Here is a 21,041-nt window from a genome sequence, read left to right as displayed (position 1 = left end):
GAAAAACCTTTTGATTGATCATCTCAACATCGAGATATATGACCATAAAAAATAAAAAGATTTTAAATCTAAAAAATAGTGCATTTTATAACATATTATTTATACAATCCATGTTCAAGATTTTCATTTGTTTATAGAACTACTTGATTTTAATTATTTTTAAAATTAAAAATTTTATAATTAAATAACAAAATAGATTTTGAGATTAAAAACATTTTACATCAAAATTATACACCATCATAAAATTTGAAGGTGAACCTTACCTCTACACCAACGGATGCATCCGTATGCCAACTGCACCGCTGTAGCCATGCGGTCCAGTCCCGCATGAAACAATTGCTCATTAAATTTTTTAATATTAATTACTTTGCATCACGCTGCAAGCTTCGCCGATTCGCCCCTTCTCTCTCTCTTTCTCGAAATCCCTCCTCTCCTTCTCTTTCTCTCTCTATATCCCGCCTCACGCTCTCTCTAAATCCGTCGAGAAAACCGAGACAAAGGATCCCCTCTCGCTCTCTCTAGTCCCTCAAGAGAAAAGAAACGAAGGATCCTCTCTCTTTATCTCTCGCCCTTTGGCTCACGGATCAATCTTCACAAGAAGGTAAGCAAGAATCCATGGAAAGTCCCATTAATTTTTTTTTTATCTCATTTTATTAGATTTATAACTCTTAATCATATTGTCACAAATGTCACAAATCAGGTCATTTTAGGTGTGGCTCCTCCTTTAAAATTATTCGATGGAGTGATTGGATTTTTGAGTAATTTATTTGATGATATTTTTCCCCTTTTTTTTTTTGGGGTTATCAATATGTGTAAATTGCTGTGAATTTCAGGTTTTTGGGGGTAGAAGTTGTTGCAATTATGGGTGATCGATTAGTTTATGTAGTTTGTTCATGTTTTTGGTTTGGTTTAGGTCTGCGAAGAGTTTGCCTGACTCTGACGATTTCGGTAAACCAAAATATTGTATTAGTTTGGGTATTGGAAACATTCGGCCTGAATATCAGGAATTAGGTCAACTAAATGCTCGATGGTTTATACCTACGGTGTTCAAGCCCGATAGTACAATAATTTATGCTGAATTCTTTTCTTTTTTATTTTTTTGGTTTCTGTTATGTATGCTGAATTCTTTTCCTTTATGGAGAAATGCTCATTTGGTTTGCAGGTTTTTGCTGCAGGATGTGTGGGGGGGGGGCGTAACTTGGTAATCTCTTCAAAAAAAATCAATCCCCAAAGCTAGCAAAACGAACAATATTTTATCAATTCTACATTGAATGTCCATGCAGTTTATAAACCGCCGATGAAGTTCCGATCTTGCAACGAATTTCACAAATTCGGATAAATTTTCTGTGAGTTCATTAATCTGATTCATGGATTTGAATGCTTATCTTTAGTATTTAAGAATTGGATCAGGCTTTGTGCTGATCGACCAAAGAAAAAGAAAAGGTTTAATTCCAACCTTGCATCTGGATTTGGATAAAATTCATCATTTCAGATCAAAGTTTTGTATGAGTCCAACTAATTTATACAATTTTTGTGCCTTCACCAGATTAGCTCTTATTGCAACCGTATAAATAAATATAAAAGGTCTAATCCCCCCCCGCCAAAAACATCTGGTTTAGTATGTAAGGATAGGTCGAACTAAAAGTCGGTTGTCTATGGCGACGGCTACCATGGCTACAGCGGCTGGGGCTGCCGCCCTTCTTTACTATACACTAAGCCGAAGATTAGCCACTGCATCAATGCGAGAAGACAATGAAGATGAGAACTCTGATGCCTCAAGATCTAATCGGTCAGGAAGGATCACGTCTGTGAGGCGCCCTGCACAGGCACCTGCTACATGGTTTGAGGCCATATCGACGCTTTCGGAGACCTTGCGGTTCACTTACTCTGAAACACTGGGGAAATGGCCAATAGGGGACCTGGCTTTTGGCATCACTTTTCTATTGAGGCGACAGGTGCATGCTATGAAACCATGTTTTCTGATTTCCTTGCCTAAAAAACTATGTTTTTCTTTTCCTCTCACTTCGCCTTTTGAGGTGATTATCACTTTCTTAATCTTTTTGTTCTTATTCTTTTCTGTCTTTCTATGTGACAGATAAATGTGTTAGACCCAGATTCTATGTTCTCTCTCTAATTTATAGGGATTATCTGTTGAGTGTTTTTTTTATTGATTCAAGTCCTATACAATATACTAGGTGCAGTGTGAACAAATGCCTAAATAACCAAAGAATGGGTCTTATACTGAACAAAGGATTAAAAGAAAAATAAATGTTTGTTACAATGAAAGTGAAATAAGTAATGTCATTATTACCATCAGTTTTGAAAATTTGCGGAGTCCGACTCAGACTCGGGATGGTCATCCGAACCTCTCACCTTGGCCAATCCGAGTGAAAAACCGTGGGAACTCAGAACTGGAATCCCTGTTTCCCAAGTTTTATTTCACTGTTTCGAAATACTCGAGTTTGACTTGGGCTTGGGTGACTCACTTTGACCTGACAAAGTGCTTGCTCCAAGTGAAACTCCTCGGGGAGTGCCGAATCGTGCCTGCTGCCAAGGTTTATTTGTTATGCTTTTAAATACTTGAGCAAGTCTGACTCACTGACCCTGATCTGGGGCCCACCTGGTCCAGGGCTGAGTCTGAATTGAAAACTACTGTTTACAGTGGCTCCCTTGATGTAACGCATCTTTAAAATACCTCATTGGTACATGAATGTTGGACAATGTCAAATTTCCTAGAATGTGTTGTGATCTACGTTTTAGTCTTTTTAAAAATCAGAACCTACTAGCAAAATTCCACCTTTGAGTTTTTTGCATATCGATTCAGAGAAGATATCTGTGAGCTTGTCTTTGTGTTTTGACATGAGGTATTTTTGCGGTCTTCATCAACAACTTTTAGCATGTTAAGTGACAATCAACTTCATTGTACATGGTAGGTTAATAAAATAATAGGTTGGGAAGTGGAAATATTGCACCTGGTAGATTGATTTTCACAATTTATGCTCATAGAATTAGTGACTGGGTTGCCAACAAACCCCCACTTGTGCAAGTTAAAAAAAGAAAAAGAAAAGAGATAGTGATCTTAATGCTTTGGAGCACTGTTTTAAGCCATGTGTTTGATTTGTGATTCTATGTAACTGATCGCTTGACCGAACAACAATGCTATGTTGCTTACCTGCCACACCTTGTGGTGGATCTTCTATCTGCTGGGTAGCTGACCTAACTGCATTTGAGTATGTTAGAACGATTAGATGATTATGATTTTACACCAGGAGGGCCTTCCACATTGGATGTTTTTAAGTATCTCGAAATCCAAATAAACTATGTTTTTAAGTATCTCGAAATCCAAATAAACTTTGTTCATAATAGTAGCGTGTGGTTCATGCATTTTTCGTTTTAAGTTCTCGGTATCCAAGTAACTGTTCTCATATGAGAAGTGTGTGGTGCATGTATGTTTTGGTTCATATTCATGTCAAGATTGATATTTGGCCTGGTGATGTTGAGGTGAATCAGCAGGCCAGGCAGGTAGTCATTCTTTTACCATGGTCAATTCGCATGGTTAATTGAATTCACATAGCTCCTCATTCATTATTGTGTTGTGAACTTCAATTCCTAGGTTTCCTTAGAGATTATTAGAATGTGGCGAGTGATCCCGTCCATATTTCCACCCTAGTGCAATTGTTGGCATAATTATTGGGGTTTTAGGTCTAAAGTTACTGAACTATCAAACAAGGAAAAAAAAACTGACTATACTGAGTGCTTCTGTTTTATCTTTGCAGGGAAACTTACGTGTTGCAAGTGTATATGCGGGTCCTGATAGTATACAACTCACAGGAGCTGAAATAGTCTCTGAGCTAAGGCAGCTTTTGAAGTTATTGACTCTTTGCTTGCATTTCTCAAAGAAGCCATTTCCGCTATTTTTGGAGGAAACTGGCTATACCCTTGATGATGTGCTTCTTCAAGAGCCTAAAGCAGGGGTATGTTGTATTTCTTATTATTTTGCTTTATTGCATTTGATGTGCAAGACCTCTGATTTACCTTTTTAATCTATATATTGGGGACTTTCTGATAAATAAAATCACAAATAGGGATGGTAGATATCTTTTGGTCTTTGGATTGAAAGCTGATTCTGTTATTCTATACTATTACATTAATTTGGTTTGTTGATTATGTATTATTTTATGCAGCTTTTGAAGCCTGCTTTCACAATTTTGTCTGACAAGAGCTCAAAATGTTTCCTTCTATTGATTCGGGGTACTCATAGCATCAAAGACACTTTGACAGCAGCAACAGGTGGGGTTGTACCTTTCCATCATACAGTTTTACACGAAGGTGGTGTGAGCAATCTAGTTTTAGGTTACGCCCATTGTGGGATGGTTGCTGCTGCACGTTGGATCGCAAAGCTTGCTACTCCTTGTCTCCTTAAAGCTCTTTCTGAACATCGTGATTACAATGTTAAGGTAAACTACATTACTCCATATATCAATAGGCTTTCCTGACAATGTGAGCATTTGCTTTTGTCCATTTGGCCTGAGTAGTGGGGATGGCAGTTGATAAACTGTCTCAAAGGTGGAGCAGTCCAAATGTCTTGCTTTGTCATTCCGTCCAAGAAGTGTGATGGGAAGTATTTTTTTTGCGCTTGTTTGTATATCTTGGTGTCCATATCCAAGTCTTATCTTTAGTTGTCTTTATGGTCAATCATGAAAATACACATTTTCTAATGGTCATAATTAAGTGGAACAATATCCAAGTTTTCAGTGAGAGTGGTAAAAATGGTTTTTTATTTTTTATATGTATTTTCTTTTTAACCTAAAGCCGCCCAAGTGGGGTGTATTGGCAGGGTTTCACGATAAGTGGGCCTCTGTTATTTCATTGCATTGTGAAGAGTGGGGTGCCAAGCTGGCACACCACTCGCTCAGGCGCAACTATAATGCAATTTTATTGCTACGGCTAAAACAGGGGCTATCCAGATGGTCATAGCATACTGCTCATTTGTCTGATACAAATCTTGTTGGTGGCCTTAATGTAAAATTTTAAATCTACTAGCACATGTGGTTCCTCATATTTTATGGATTGGTCATATTTTGCAATAGCTAGAAATATTATAGTCATGAATGTCTATGGGAATCGCAGGATATGAAGACGGGCAAAAGACTCGGTTGAATTATACCATTTTTTGTATGAATAATATTAGATGTTGTTGAAGAAGTTACATGTGATGACTAATCGATTACATTATAACTTTTAAACATCAGCACCAATTGGTTTTATCCCAGCATTTTTGCTGGTTGAGAACTTGAGAGATTTGAGTATGGAGATGGGATTCCTATACACTATCAGGATCAAATATGATTTTTTAAATAACAGAAGATATCTCTATCATGTACCAAAAATGAACTACTGAAAAGAAAGTCCATATAGGTGAACAAAGGGGCTTCTATCAATGCATAATGTTGCTTAGAACTAGAAATGCATATCACAAAATTTTCTGACACATTTCATACCAATGCCAAATACCAATAATAATTCGACTGGTATATTTGACAAGAGGGTTCCTGGTCAGTTATGACTCTGGATCATCTTGAAGCCACCTTTCTCGAGCCCATTTTCAATTTTATAGGTTTGATATATAGGATATTTTCTTGTTGTTTTCATTTTCTTTTTGCCCCAACATTTTAAATGTAGTTCAGAATATTCCAAGTTTCTTTCTTACAGGCTAGATTGAAATCGTGGTTTTCTGTTGGGGTGGAAGTTGAATTTATGGGCATGTCTGGGTCTGATGGAAAGTAGGAATTTCCTAGGAATCACTTTATTTGGGCACAGGAACTCTAAAACTGGAGAAGAATTTGGTGTGCATGGGTCCTTTGAGTCTTCCATTGCTTGATTGAATGTTCTTATTTCATCGAGTAAATAACTGCTTTAACATCCAAGGTTCTGCGAGAATAATTAAGTGGAACTTCCTATGAACCTTTTGGTTGTACTTTAAAATTTAAGAGAATTCCTTAAAAAATTTTGTCATGGACATTCCATTGTCATGTGAGAAGGTTTAAAACTTGTTTGGATCTCGTCTTGTCCAAGTTGTTGCTGATTCTTGCATTGGTTGTTTAATGAAATGGAATTATTTGTTTAATGTTGGGCTGTTAATTTTTTATTGTTATCACCACTTGCAGGAATTGGTAGGTTTCTCTTTAACATTGAAATTAAAATGGATCTAACATGGTCTCCTGAATATATTTAGGTTGTTGGACACTCTTTGGGTGGGGGCACTGCTGCACTCCTAACCTATGTATTGCGGGAGAGGGAGGAGTTCTCTACCTGTACTTGTGTTACATTTGCTCCAGGCATGTATTTCCTTGAGACCTTGACTATTTATTTAATAATCTGATTGGTTAAATATTCTGACTGTTAATGTTCGTCGTTAATGTTTGTTGGGGAACTGGGTTTCCTTTGGATCATGTGTTGGATTTTCTGGCATGCCATCGATGTATTGATTCTTTTTGTTTCTTATTGTCAATATTCAACTCTAATGGTTGAACTAGGTAAATTTCACTATTGCCCACCTTTATTGCACTTCAGATCATATGACATGAAATGTTTAAATATGTGAACAAGCTTTTTGTTTCTCCTGCATCATTCTTTGAATTGTAATGTTTTGAGGGCAGACCTGAAATTGGGGCCTATGTCTGTGCCTTTGAAGGTTCAGCCTTGGGACTTCGGCTCAACTTCATGGCCAACCATCCATTATTGGTGAAGATAATCCTGTCAAGAATGTTTTTCTGTCTTACCTTCTTGTCGCCTTTGATGCTGCTATCATATAGTGTTTCTATTTTTATAATTTATGGGCATATAATTTTGTGCCTTTGTTCGTGTGTACGTCATCTTATCTTATTTTTTGTTTTAAGCAAAGTACATGCGAACGTTTTTGGGGTACATTTCCCTGAGCACTATGTGTTGTACGAGCTCGTGTCTCAGTGCTTCATTGAACTGCAATGCTGAATTAGTAAACTCTGTAGCAAATCAGGTTTCTAAAACTCAATTAATTTTCACTCCCTGAAGTACTTCTTTTTGGGGACAGGTTAGCATTGATGTAGGGCTTTGAACTCCATGCCCTAACTGCTGCAACACAGTATCTAATGTCCGAATCCCACTTCTAGCCTATGCAAAAAAGAAGAAGAAAAAAAAGAAAAAAAGAAAAAAAGAAAAATTAAAGGTTGTGGATTGAAGCTTCCATTTAAACATTAGCCACTAAGGGAATTCATCAAACCTTGTCATCTTCTAGTAAAAGTTTCTGATTGGGATTCAGAGTTACTTTTTGTTTCCCACCAGCATTCTTTTGTTAATCCTAGGGTTTTAAAAATCACCGATCCGGATTTCAATTGCCTAGTCCAGATCGAAAATTGTTGCGGCCGTTCTGTTCCCCATGATATATTGGGAACCGTCTGGTTCTTTGACATAATCAGTTGGTAAAGTCAGTAATTAGCCGGTTTTGTCAGAATAGAACTGACTTGAAATGGTCGCCCCATGTTATTTGCAATATTTGATTTTTTTTGAAAGTTGTGCAATTTTTTAATTTTTTTTTTTATAAACAAAGGGGCGGTGGCCCATCCCATATTTGATTACTTTTTCAAAGTCACTATCTCGTCAGCTGATCATTTCCCGCTCCTGCGTGAGCATAGCTCATCAAGTGGCTTGTGGTTAACGCTTACACCTTGCTGCATATGCCTTAGCCTTTTGTAAAGGCTTTTGCTTCTTTAAATCCCCGATGTGGGACTTTTTTCTTGCTTATTCAATCTACTGCATGAAACGACTTTTCTTGGGACATTTAGCACTATTGCACGGAACAAATAAATTTTGGGGTGTTGAATAGCTCTAGTGGTTCACTCATTTAGCACTATTGCTTGAAACAAATAAATTTTTGGGGTGTTGAATAACACAATTGCATGGGACATTTAAAACGAATAAATTGTTTCAAAAAAACACTGTCAATTTTTTTTTTTTTAGAATAGCAAAAACATGTCTGGTGAGAAAGCAAAAATGGAGGATCATAGCTTTTTCCCTGATTGTCATTTTGGTTTAATAAAAACAGGATAGCTCATTGTGAGGATCAAAGCTTTTTTCTCTCTATTAACTCAAAAGGTCCAAAGCTATTGTAGGATTCCTTTTTATTCACTACGAAAGTTTGAGTAATAGTGATCCATTTTATTGCAATGAGTTGTATTTTAAATCTTATTTTGACCATAAAATAGATGTAATGGATAGCAAACGCCCAGACACGAGACAAGTTCTTAGTATTGATGTAATACTATTTTTTTTAAACCGCAAAAACTAAAATTTTAAGAAACTATAGTATTTTTTGAAAATAATTTAATACTTGATCTTGCTGATCCGGCCAATTCTCCGATCCAGATCACCGATCCATTTATCCGACATGATTTTTGGGGTTGCCGATTCAGGTCACTGATCTGTTTTTTAAAACCTTGGTTGATATGAGTTTCTTGCTTTTGTCGCTTCTCTCACAGGGAGCTGATTAATTGGCTTGCCATTGACTGCAGCCATATCCTTTGGAAGATGTGCTGAATTGTCATCTACGAGAATTCTGGAAATATGGGCAGTGTAGAATCTTTAGAGGAAATTATTATGCTTTGTGACATGCTTAGAAATTGGATAAGGGCTTCCACCATTATTTGAAGCTAGTTATGGGGGAATTATATAATGTTAGGGTGGAGAACTATGCAAAAGATTGGAGAGATGTTTCACATAAGTCATGAGACCTATCCCTCGGTTCAATGATGCTAGATGGTACATTTAAAGGAAATCACAACTGCAGCTGCATTTGGAATGGGCCCTGTAGGAGTGGACTAACTTTCTAGGGACAGTGAAGGTTATGTTATAAAATGTCTTTGCCGGATTGGCTTCAAAGAGGTAGGTCTCTTATTGTGGAGGTGAAAGTCCTACTATCTGTGCCTTAGAGTTTTCTCCAAACAATTGCTGGGTTCTTTGATTATGGATGGTAATTTGTTGAATCTGATCGAATGGGTGTGCCAAAGAAGATAATCACCATCATCCCAGCCTTATCCCAACTGTTAGGGGTTTGACTATGTAGATCCTGTTCGACCGTTCTACTTTATCAAGGGCCATAACTTTAGTCAAACCAGTCACCGTATCTCTTCTCACTTCTTCCATCCATGTCCTTTTGGGCCTTTGCCTTGCTCTTTTAGAGCATTCCTCTTGAACCTTACTCCTCCCAAGCGGTGTTGTTCTAGGTCGATGTTGTTCATCGACTTAAGTTTACTTTCTCTCATCTTATCGCCTAAGTTTATTTTCTCTCATCTTATCGCCTATTGACGCTACCCCTAAGTTCCCTCTGATGTATTATTCCGAATTTTATCTTTTCTTGTCTTGCCACTCATCCATCTCAACATTCCTATCTCAACCACATGCATTTTATGGATATGTTGTTTGTTGATCGCCCAGCATTATATTCCATACAGCATGGCTGGTCTTAAGCCATCTTATAGAACATCCCCTTCAGTTTCATTGGTATGCGACGATCATACAAGACTCTAGAAGCACATCTCCACTTTATCCACCAAAATCTAAATCAATGCACGACATCTTCCTCAATCTCTCCATTCTCGTAGATTATTGACCTTAGATATCAAAAATAATATCTTTTAGGTACTTCTTGTCATCAATATTAACTAATTTTTTGTTTCTAATTCTATTATTACTAAACTTGCATTTTATATATTTTGTCTTAGTCTGGCTAATATAAAACCTTTAGATTCTAGAGCATCTCTTTAAAGTTTAACTTTGCACTGATGCTGTTTCTAGTCTCATCAATCAAAAACTGTCATTCACAAACATACACCACGGTACCTCATCATGTAGAGGCCTAGATAACTCCTCCATAACAAAAATAAAGAGATATGGGTGCAACGCTGACCCCTGATGTAGGCTTACTGTCACCGAAAACTCACTTTTCTCTCCACTAGTTGCCTTTACATTAGTTTGCTCTCCCTCACACATATCCCTCCATGTCAATAATATATTCTCTAGAGACTCGTTTGAACGTTTCTTTTCCAACATCCACCAAATGAAGTCTCTAGGTACCCTGTCGTATGCTTTCTCTAAATCAATAAAGACCGTGTGGAGGTCTTTTCTCTTCTCCTTATAAAGTAGCCTCATTGATTGACATCCCTAGCATAAAACCGAACTGATTTTTTGATACACGTTTCATGTTGTAGTCATTGCTCGATCACTCTCTCCCATAGCTTCAGAGTGTGGCTCATAAGTTTGATCTCTCGATATTGTGCTGCAGAAGATAATAATTTTTTTGCCCACTCTTCTTCCAGTAGTACAATCATTAACTTCACTCAACAAAAAAAAAGATAATAAATTTTTTAATAGATATCTAGAGAGTTTTACATGTCGAAAATTTCCTTTAGCTTTGCTCTCGGGGATGCCATTGAGGTCGCCCTCTCTGACTACAGAGGTGACATACCATTTGGATTGCCCTTCCCCTCCCATGACTTGACAAGTGGACAATGCATTGCTATTCCTAATCGTTATAAGTACCAGATGCTCTCTCGGTCTTATCGGTTGAACCATGAACTTGGCCTCTAACTAGTTTGTTTCTGTTTGAAATGGGTCAAAACTGTGAATTGGTTGGTGGACTGGTTTTGATTTGTTTTATAATTTTTTTTAATATTTTTCCAGATTGGTCTGACTGGTTAACTAGCTGGTCTGAATAGTTTGGATGGCCACCTGTCTGATTCTCAATCATTAGCAACCATTGCGCAAGACTTCTTAAAAATTAATCAGATGTAATTATTAAAAAGAAATATCATTTTTAATGATACATTTTTATGTAAAAAACCGTCATGTTAAAAATGAAAAAAACTATAAAGCCTCAAAATATTTATTCTATAAATTTATATACAGGCAATGATTATTTATTGCCCCATCCCATTGGGTTTCTTATGTTTCCATTGTCAGATCCTGAGACAATCTGATGCTCCTCTGTTGATGGAGAATGGCATACTTTCTGTTCATGGCTACAGATCTTCCCAACTGGTTGCAGTAGACGTCTGAGGTTGCATATGGAGTCCTTTATGAGTTCTTTGTGGCCCCTTTTAGGGGGTCGTTTCACCTATAGTACCAAGATAATTTGAAATTCTTTACGAAGAAGCCTAAAAATTAGTATTGAGGAGTCGTACGAAACGGGTCTTTAAAGTTGGCTTGTATATAGGTCCCTTCAATCCTCAGTTGCTGGTGTTACATTGAGCTTTTTTTGAAGAATCCACGTAAGATTGGAGGGGTTGCTGTAATGAAAAATTTGTGGGTGGTTAACCCTCGTGTAGGATTTTGTCCATACTTATTTGGTGAGGGCCTTTCTTTCGTTTCATGATTTCTTTAAAATGAATATGAGATTAATGCAATGAAAACCCAGTCTATCCCTTCTGAAAGTTTTGATGTAGAAATTAGTGTGGTTGATTCAGCTGGAAAGTATGTGAGGAAAAATTATTGGTTCCTTAGTGCAAATAAGTGATTATGAATCTATCTTATGATTATGGTCTAAGAAGAACTTGACATAAGAATGAACATGTGGAGGAGAGGAACTTGGCCGTTTTTGCAAGATCCATGGTCATGGAGTGATGGAGAAAGTCTTTGTGCCTTTTGATTGCTCACCTAGTTCATTGTAGTTTAGCTTCTAGGTATAGCATGTTCTCCAGTATGTGTCAATGAGCTGGTGGAATTCGTTAGTAACAGATAATATGGTCCAATTATAAATAAATGGAAGCTTATTATACAATATATTTGGAGGGACTCCTTGAAGTGGTGAACCCCTTTACCAACTTGCAAGCTGTGGTAATTGGGAACTGCATGAGTTTTGGGTCAGTGTACAATATTTAATTGGGGCACTGTGGGATTTGAGACCCTTGCATTGGGGCCTTTTAACTTTTTATTAGCTTTTGACGATATACATGTTTTGGGGTCTTGGACTATTCTCCTTGTTACTCTATAAAAATAAAAGAGACCACTTTCTCTTTGTGCTGCAATTTGCTAATTTATTCCTTTGGTGCTCTTCTCTTCATCTCCACCAAATACTACAAAATGTTACTATTATTTGGGTAGGCATGCTGTAAGCCATATGCATGTTTGTCTTCCTATCACTTTTGCTTTGATGGATTTATTCATTCTGGGGTTTTTCTATGTTCCTTACGATTAAGGTTCAAAATACAGGTGGATATAGGTCTGTAGCAGTGGGCTCTCTAACCATATAATATGGTAGTAGCTGATATATATCAGGGTTAAAACAGGAAAATCAAATATTATTATTTTTTAAATCTAAAGGTTTGATAGGATTTATTTGAAAATCATATTATGTAACAGAATTTAGGGAAATCCATCAAAATACACCTAACTTATCAACTATTTAACATTTTACTCATTTTCAACTATTCCAACTCATGATCATGCATTTCTTGGGGGGGCTTTGTGAATTTAAATAAAAAGAAATGGAAAAAATGTTAAAGGGTGCGGTTTGTATTGAGCCTAGGCTCTAAACAATCAAATTAGAGCCTACCTTCAAATAGTGTTGAGAAATGTGGTTTCAATACTGGAAATCTTTGTGATAACCTTAAAATATATTTTCATCTTTATTTATAAAGTTAAAGCTTAAAAAATTGTGTAGATCGACAGATCTATGAAAACTTGAAAATCTTAAAAATTGACGGTCCAAAAATGCGTTACAAAATACACTATTTTCAAACTTGAAATCCATTTTTTTTTCTCATGTCCATGTATCGTGTTGTCAAGATGATCAATTTGAGGGTATTTGGACATCAAAACAACCTCTTCTAGTGAAATTTTGGAGGTATGCTCTAATTTGATTGTTCAGAGCCTCGGCTCTATATAAACTTTTCCTAATGTTAAATAGGTTATCCTTTAGGTGCATTTTGATAAATTTCCCCAGAATTTGCATACGATTTAATGGTGTTGATCTTCTATTCGTTAATACGTTTAAAGAAAAAGTGTATATAACTCTTATTTTCATAGAGAATGGGTTTCACAAAGTCTATATCGCCCTTTTTTTTTTAAATCATAAAAAGAGGTTTATATATTGTTGAATTGATTTATAACAGCGCTCAAAACCTCAAAATCGCCAATATTTGACCATATCAAGTGATATGACTATATGGGGTACACCATCCCATTTCGGTTATGTATTACGGATCTGGTAAGGCCCGGTATGTTAGAAATGACTGCTATTTCTGAAGCCTTTTTCTGAATCACACTTGTGATGATTAATTTCTTATGTAGGGAAGTTTATTTGTTTGGTGAATTATGATTTGTATTTCATGAGGTTTATTTATTAGGTGCATTATGCTTTATATTTCATAAAGTTTATATATTAATGATTTGTATTTGATGAAATTTGTATGCGCAGCTGCTTGTATGACATGGGAGTTAGCAGAATCAGGTGTCTCCTTCATTACTTCCATAATCAATGGTTCGGACTTGGTGCCTACTTTCTCGGCTGCATCTGTGGATGATCTACGCTCAGAGGTGATTCTTGAGTAATTTATTTTATTCAATTCCAATTTGTAACTTGTTGCTAATTTCTAGGCTGTCATGATTCTTGAAAAATGTAAGGGCGGTATCTATAGCATGTTATGGGGCAAGGTTTAAAAAAATGCCGGGCGGGGGGCGGGAGGCAGGGGGCGGGGGGCTGCCTAGTGCCTAGGTGGCTGCTCAGAACCTCAGGTGCTGAGAGGTACGAGATATATACATATATGCATTTATGCGCTGTTGAAACGCACATATATGGCTATATATGTGTTGAATAATGCATATTTATGCATTTATATATATTCTTAACTAACTTTTTTGTACAAATATGCGTGAATGTTGAAGCACGTTCAAATAACTGAAAATTTTGCTACTTTGAATCACTAAAATGGTGAAGGGGGGAAAAAAAAAACACTAGTACTTAGTGTATTGGTGATTAAGTGTCTATACACCATACTCTATATTTTGTATGTCATACAGTCATAGTCAGACTCTATGTCTCCAATGAGACCAAATAACCAATACAAAATGATGTTTTACTTAAGATGCTATACAAATGAAAAGAAAGAGATCTCTAATTGTTCAATGTTTTGGATGTTTTATCCTCAATGTTTTGATTGCACTCAAATCACTGCAAAAGTTTTCTACGAACCCCTCATTTGAACCCTAAAATTGATTGTGAGAAGATATGGTAAGGTTTTGGATGATTCCACGAATTTCTCAAAATTTTTCCCATGTTGAAAAAATCACAAAATCCAATAATTTTGGGTGTTTCTAGGGCATAGGACGAGTTTTCTACTTTAGGCACCCAGGAACTTCTGCCTAGGCCTAGACAGGCGGCCTATGGCCTCTTGGGCACCTAGGTGGCTGCCTAGGTGCTGGGCGACTGTTTTTTGAAACAGTGATATGGGTTACAACCATAGGTTGCATTTGTTTGTGTGCATGCATGGGATTCTGTTTATGTAGACAGGTTAGACACTTGCTTTTCTACGATGTACATGCATCTAACTTGGTTAACAATTGAGTAAGTTGCGCATATCATTCTCATTTTGTTTTTCTCTCTACAGGGTAATATATTTTATTTCTTTCTAGTTTCTATGGTGTTACCTTAGTTTTTCTTCACTATTTGTGCAGTTCTTTACAAAGTGCTCTTGTTGAATGTCACTTTGAAACAGGTGACAGCATCTGCATGGCTAAATGATTTACGAAACCAGATTGAGCACACAAGATTTCTGAGCACTGTGTATCGGTCTGCATCTGCCTTGGGTTCTCGATTGCCATCCATTGCTAGTGCCAGGGCAAGAGTTGCGGGAGCAGGTGCAATTCTACGTCCTGTCTCCAATGGTACACAGGTATGCTTTACATTTTCCTCAAACACCAACAAACAATTTGATGTTCAATCTTATGCATAATAGAATGTCATGATATCTACCATTTTTGAGCCAAAAAAAAAAAAAAGTAGTTCCCTGCACTTCTTTTACGTAGATAACAATTTGAAACGATGAGTTAGTTTTATTCTAAGAAAATAGGACGGTAAAAGAAATGAAATGAATATTACCTCACTTATGCACTGAGGAACTAAAAAAAGGTAAAGTATATTGCTGTAGGACCCACGTTTGGTTCCTACCTGAGTATGGTAAGGCTTTGTGGGCGGATACCAAAGGTTTAGGGTTAGCAAGGTATAAAGGCAGATCATAGTTGTTGGAAATGCCTGAGATTCTGAATCTTTATAGGAATCGAAATCATAGATTCGCGGCTGGTTGGCAGATTCCTGTTTTTGCAATCAACGTCTGTAGGAAAGGAATCACAGGAATGGGATTCCTATTTTACATGCATCAAGTTTCGACCCAGATTCTGACCGCTTTGGAATCGAGTTTCTTAACCTATTGGGAATCGACCCATATAGAAACGAGATGCCTACATTTATGGAATCGTGAATCCAACATCTTTGGAATTAAGTTTTTGATGTATTTGGAGTCAAGATTCATACCAGTTTGGAATTTAGATTCATATTAGTTTGGAATCGAGTTTTGAGCCACATGACAATTGAGATTTGTAACTCTATGGGGTTGAGTTTCAAGCCCTTTTGAATCAAGATCCTTCATCAACTACATCTCGTGCTTTAACAACTTAGAACCTCATCAACCAATTGAGATCAGAGGTCTCTAAGACCTAAATAAGGGTTTTGTAGATATGAAGTCAGCGTATTGAGTTATTGACCATTGAGCTCAGATAGTATCAAAAATAAGGTCAGTTTATAGACAACTCATATTCCTACTGAGGAAACTGTCTACAAAAGATACAAATGACTTTGTGACATGGTGTCAGTTGTGTTGTAGTCCTATGTGAATGTAAAACTATCTTCCAATTGTATTTTTAAAAAGGCATCCAATTCTAGCACTCTTAGAAACATGATTCGAGCCAGTCCTAGCACCATTAGCACTATCATTAATGCTCCAACGGCTAGTTATACTTGCCTTTGTTGCTTGGAAAAGACATTAGAATCATACATGTTGAGAGTACTTGTTAACTATAAACATTTGCACTTAAAGTTGATTCGTGTTACAAATTCTTTATCACTGCGTTCATTGGATTATTATTTGAAGCACTTATAAACCATGGGAAACAACGTTCTCCAATCAAGTTCCCAACTAACTGAAATCAGAATCCATAAATATTTGAGATGAGATTCCATGTTGAACAACACCAATACTTGATTTTGTGGAATCAGGATTTAAACAAAATTTGGTGTGGGATTCTATGAAGGTGGAAGCAAGATTCTATGTTGATTGAATTGCAGTTTCCTGCACCTATGAATCGGGGTACTTGATGTTGTGGATTCTGGATTCAGAAAAGAAAAAAAAAAAGGTCAAATTGAGATTCATTATATGTGGAGTCGGGAATCAACAAATGTAGAATCAAGATTTAATAAATGTTGGAATCGAGATTCCATTGTTGGGATGAGATTCAGAAAAAGTTGGAATTGAGATTCCTTAAATAGGGAATCAAGATTCTTGACTTCAAAGGAAATGGGTTTTGTAAAGATTCTTTGATTTCATCACCGGATCGGGATTCGAAGCGCAATGGCAGCTTGGGCAGAGAGATTCCGTTAACTATGGGGTAGATTAACTCCTTTTGTATTAAGTAGGAGTGGATATTAGGAGGCTTAAAGAGGTAGGACTTGGGCTAGGTCTTTGGTGGAGGTGGAGACTTTGGTGAGATTAAAGTATTGGGTTTGAATAGAGGGTTTAATGGAAGCGAATGCAATGGAGGCTATGTAGGCTATTGTTCTTCTTGTCATCTTCCTAATTTTCTGGATCTATTAAAATTCAGCAATCCTAGAAGGATCTAGGGTTGAATTGGTGCAAATTGAGGGCTTAAACTAAAGTTTGAACGCTACGAATGGCTGAGCATGTGGATGGGCTTTGTAGTACTTGTGGTATTGACTGAATCCAGTGATGATTCTAGCTGTGGGGAGTCTTAGATGGGGTTGTGTTACACAACAGGGCAAAGGAATAGGGTGCAAGCTTACATGAGGAGAACCTCAAATCCACAAGCTAGAGTTTTCAAGGAAGCACGTAACCATATGAAGAAGAGGGGCTCTACCCTTTGGGAGATACTCCCAAGCTTAGGCTAGAGTTGTAGAATCACTATCTTTACAAAGACGGTCGAGGAATCTCTCCTCTAGCTTACATGAGGAGAACGTCTGATCCACATGCTAGAGTTTTCAGGGAAGCACTCTACCATATGAAGAAGAGGGGCTCTACCCTTTGGGGAGACACTCCCATGCTTAGGCTAGAGTTGTAGAATCATTATCTTTACAAAGAGAGTTGAGGAATCTCTCCTCTAGAAGTGTTCTCTCACCACAGTTGAAACCCAACTTTTTTAATTAATCTGATTGTTTTTTGCCATAGGCCTAAATAGGTATATATAGAGGTTCAAATCCCTCTCTATTTCACTTCGACAGGGGCTCAAACTATCTATGGTTTTTTTTTTTTTTTCGAGCAAGTGTTAAATGGTTGTGTTATGCATGGAGTTTTTTCAAAATTCCTTTTCATACATGGAGTTGTGATACAAAAATAAAGAATAGCTACCCACAAGCTGGGCGCTGTGTACATAGCAAAGAATGCTTTGTCAAAAATATCTTTACATCCAAAAAATCTGCAATAAACACGTTACATCCATGTGGAAGTGCAAAACATTCGGGTGCCATTGCTCAAGAAGGTGCTGATAGAGTTGTGGTTGTGTTTCTTGAGCTTCAAAATTTGCCCTGCGTTACGTATGATGAAAAAGTTATTGCATTTGCCCCAAGCTATATAATCCTAGACATTCTTCCTTATTCTTTCAAAATGAGGTTATTGGTTCTTTTATAGTTTTAGAAAATAAGATTTTTACAAAATATGAAGGGAAATAATATTTTATTCAAAATATGAAATGAATCTTCTGGACTCTTTAAGTAAAATTAGTAAACTAACTATTGAAACTAGGGCAAAAACAGCTTACTAAAACTTTAATGAGTCAACTTTCTTGTCTAGGGAGTGCACTATCTTCCAGAAGATTGGTCTTCCTAGAAGATTGCCTAGGTTCCCTCTCAGGGGTTTCATGACTAAGAAACAACTTAATACTCTTGAGAAAATACAATTCGCCACTAATTTTCCCATCACATTTTCAACCATGATTTATCTAGAACGTCTTTGGAAAACCATTGGATAAGGTTGGTAGATCTCAAAGAGATCTTCGATTTAAGCTTTGGATCATCCCAAATGGATATCCTGGTGAAAGGTTGTGTTCTAAGTTGACTGATTCACATATTGTAATTCATTATCATCGTCAGTTCCCAAATAATCGGGTTGGGCTACACAAATCCTGGTCTGCATTTTGCTCTATTGAAGGCCATACCCTCAGTGAGGCTACAAGTCTCCATATCTTTTTGGACTACTCATGTCCTTTTGGGCCTACCCCTTGCCCTTTTCGGTCCTTCCACTTGAACTAACTCCCACCTCTGAACAGGTGCTGTACTTGATTGGCACCACACATGGCTAGCCCACCGAAGTCTACCCGCTCTCTTCTTATTGCCTATTGGTTCTACACCTAAATTCTCCCGAATGGATTCATTTTGAATTCTATCCCTTCTTGTCTTGCCACTCATCAATCTCAACATCCACATCGCCGCTACACTTATTCTATAAGTATATTGCTTTTTTGTCTGCCCAACATTCCGCCCCATAGAGCAAAGCTGGTCTCACAGCTGTCCTATAGAACTTACCTTTTAGTTTCATTGGTATGCGACGATCACATAAATTTCCAGTTGCACATCTCCAGTTCGCACATCCAGCTCTAATTATGTGTGTGACATCTTCTTCAATCTCTCTATTTTCCTGGATTATCGACCCAAGATATCGAAAGTGCGGTCCTTTGTACTTCCTGGTTGTCAATCTTACCTCGTCTCAACTCCCATTATTACTAAACTTGCGTTCCATATACTCTTGTCTTAGTCTGGCTACTTTTACAACCTTTGGATTCTAGAGCATCCTTCAAAAGTTCTAACTTTGGTTGACGCCGTTTTGGGTCTCATCGATCAAAACTGTCATTTGTGAACAATATGCACCACGGTACCCCATCTTGTAGGTGCCTAGTTAAGTCGTCCATAACTAAGACAAAGAGGTACGGGTTCAATGCTGACCCTTGATGTAGACTTATTGTTTGTACACTAGTTAGCGTTCCATCGTACATATCTCTCACCAAGTCGATGTAGTGTCTAGAGACTCTTTCTTTTCCAACACCCGCCAAATCAAATCTCGAGGTACTCTATCATAAGTTTTCTCTGTATCAATAAAGACCTTGTGGAGGTCTTTTCTCTTCACCTGAAACTTCTCAATCAGTGCTCAAGTAGGAAAATAGCCTCAGTTGTTGACTCTCCTGGCATAACATCATGTGGAGGTCTTTTCCCTACGCCCTAAAATTCACATATTGTAATTAAATGGAATATTTTATATGGGACTCAAAAGCTTTCCACGTTGTGTACTCGAGCATTGATTTTTGATCAATTCTATTGGTTGAAGGTCCCTATGCGTATGGGCTTCATTTCTTCACTGTCCTTCACTGGGAACCATTTGTATTGTGTTCTATTTGAGCACTATAGACTATGACTTTGGATTATTGTGCGTTTTTCTCTACATTAGATTTATACACTTTCAGTGCATGGAAAACCTTTATAAATCTTTTTGGATCCGTGATGAGCAAATAAATGCCACTCTTGAAACCAACTTCTAATTTGTGCCCAAAAATCCATAGGTGGTGATGAAGCGTGCGCAGAGTGTGGCGCGAGCAGCATGGGCAGGCCCCACCCTTGGCCTCTCCTCATGGTCATGCATGAGGGCACGGCGAAGGCCCCCACAATCAAGCCCAAAGCCAGATGAAACTCTAACTTTAAATGAAGCCTCAACTGACCTAACTGAGAGCACTGAATCCCTTCTCATCTCCGAAAAAACCGAAACAACGATCATGGAAAACCCAGAATACCCCTGCTCTGACCACGAGATGATGACCCAAGAACATGATGAAGAAGAAGATGATGATATAAGAGGTGAAAATATGACCGAGGATGAGCTTTGGGAGCAGCTTGAAGAGGAGCTGCATAGAAGGTCTGAGATTGATGCCTCGGCTTCTGAAGAGATAGAAAGAGAAGAGGAGAAAGTGGTAGCTGAGAGTATCGGACCTGCTGGATTTTCACCAGAATTATTGTCAGAAAATATTGAGACCCACCGGTTTTTCCCCCCTGGAAAAATCATGCATATAGTGACTTTCGAGATGGAAGACGGTGAGGGGGAAGGAGAGCTTGATGGGGAACACAAGGTCAGGATTTTCAGGACGCCAAGGTCATTGTATAGTAAGCTACGGCTCTCAAAAACAATGATTAATGATCACTATATGCCGATCTACAGAAGGAAAATGGAACAGTTGATCCTTGAGATTGAGGGGGAGATTGAGGCAAATGATGGTTGCTGTGTCAAAGAGATATAGAATTTCGATTTTTTTTTTTAATTATAAAGTAACAGATGTTTGTTGTAACAAAGGAGCCTCGGCAGATGCATTTCTCTTCTTTCTTTTTTTGACTTTTTTTTTTGGTTTGGTGGGGTTTTGGGGATTTGAAATCCTGAATTGTAAATATAGGGGATGGCAAAGGAAAAAAAGGTAGCATTGCTGTACAGTTTCTGTGGGTGATTTATGGTGGACGAGTTTTTCACAGTAAGTTTATTGCCATTTTTATCTCTAGTCTAGTGGATTTTTATCCAACGCAAGTCTCTATTTACCATAGATGGCTTGGGACTGGAGTTTGGTTTAGTTCTGTTTTGGGGCTAAAATGGAGAGTGAAAGACAGAGAGAGCACATAAACCAATGGGAGGTGTTCTACTCTGCTTTGGCAAGGCATCAGATCCACTGCAAGTGATGATTCTGGAGATTTAAGT

The 21,041-nt window shown here is 37.5% G+C and overlaps 1 protein-coding gene across 2 annotated transcripts; it reads left to right on the top strand.

Annotated features, from left to right (window-relative positions):
- Nucleotides 1–79: 79 nt before the first annotated feature.
- Nucleotides 80–20,841, top strand: LOC18432544 (uncharacterized). Of its 2 annotated transcripts, none has more exons than XM_088857102.1 (9): nt 80–601; nt 1,163–1,346; nt 1,547–1,955; nt 3,777–3,974; nt 4,185–4,457; nt 6,236–6,338; nt 13,451–13,569; nt 14,748–14,924; nt 19,867–20,841. In XM_088857102.1, exons 3-9 carry the CDS (start codon nt 1,656–1,658, stop codon nt 20,593–20,595), a joined length of 1,899 nt encoding a protein of 632 aa, XP_088713228.1. In that variant the 5' UTR covers nt 80–601; nt 1,163–1,346; nt 1,547–1,655; the 3' UTR covers nt 20,596–20,841. The 2 variants fall into 2 exon arrangements, with proteins under 2 accessions (XP_088713228.1, XP_020521883.1); XM_020666224.2 differs by having other exon boundaries at nt 237–601; nt 1,176–1,346.
- Nucleotides 20,842–21,041: the final 200 nt, after the last annotated feature.

Source organism: Amborella trichopoda, chromosome 13 (genome assembly GCF_054954075.1).
Source record: "Amborella trichopoda isolate Santa Cruz 75 chromosome 13, AtrichopodaSantaCruz75HAP2 v2.0, whole genome shotgun sequence".
Lineage (NCBI taxonomy): Eukaryota > Viridiplantae > Streptophyta > Magnoliopsida > Amborellales > Amborellaceae > Amborella > Amborella trichopoda.
The sequence above is the reverse complement of the archived record's forward strand: the minus strand, read 5'-3'. Positions and strand labels throughout refer to the sequence as shown.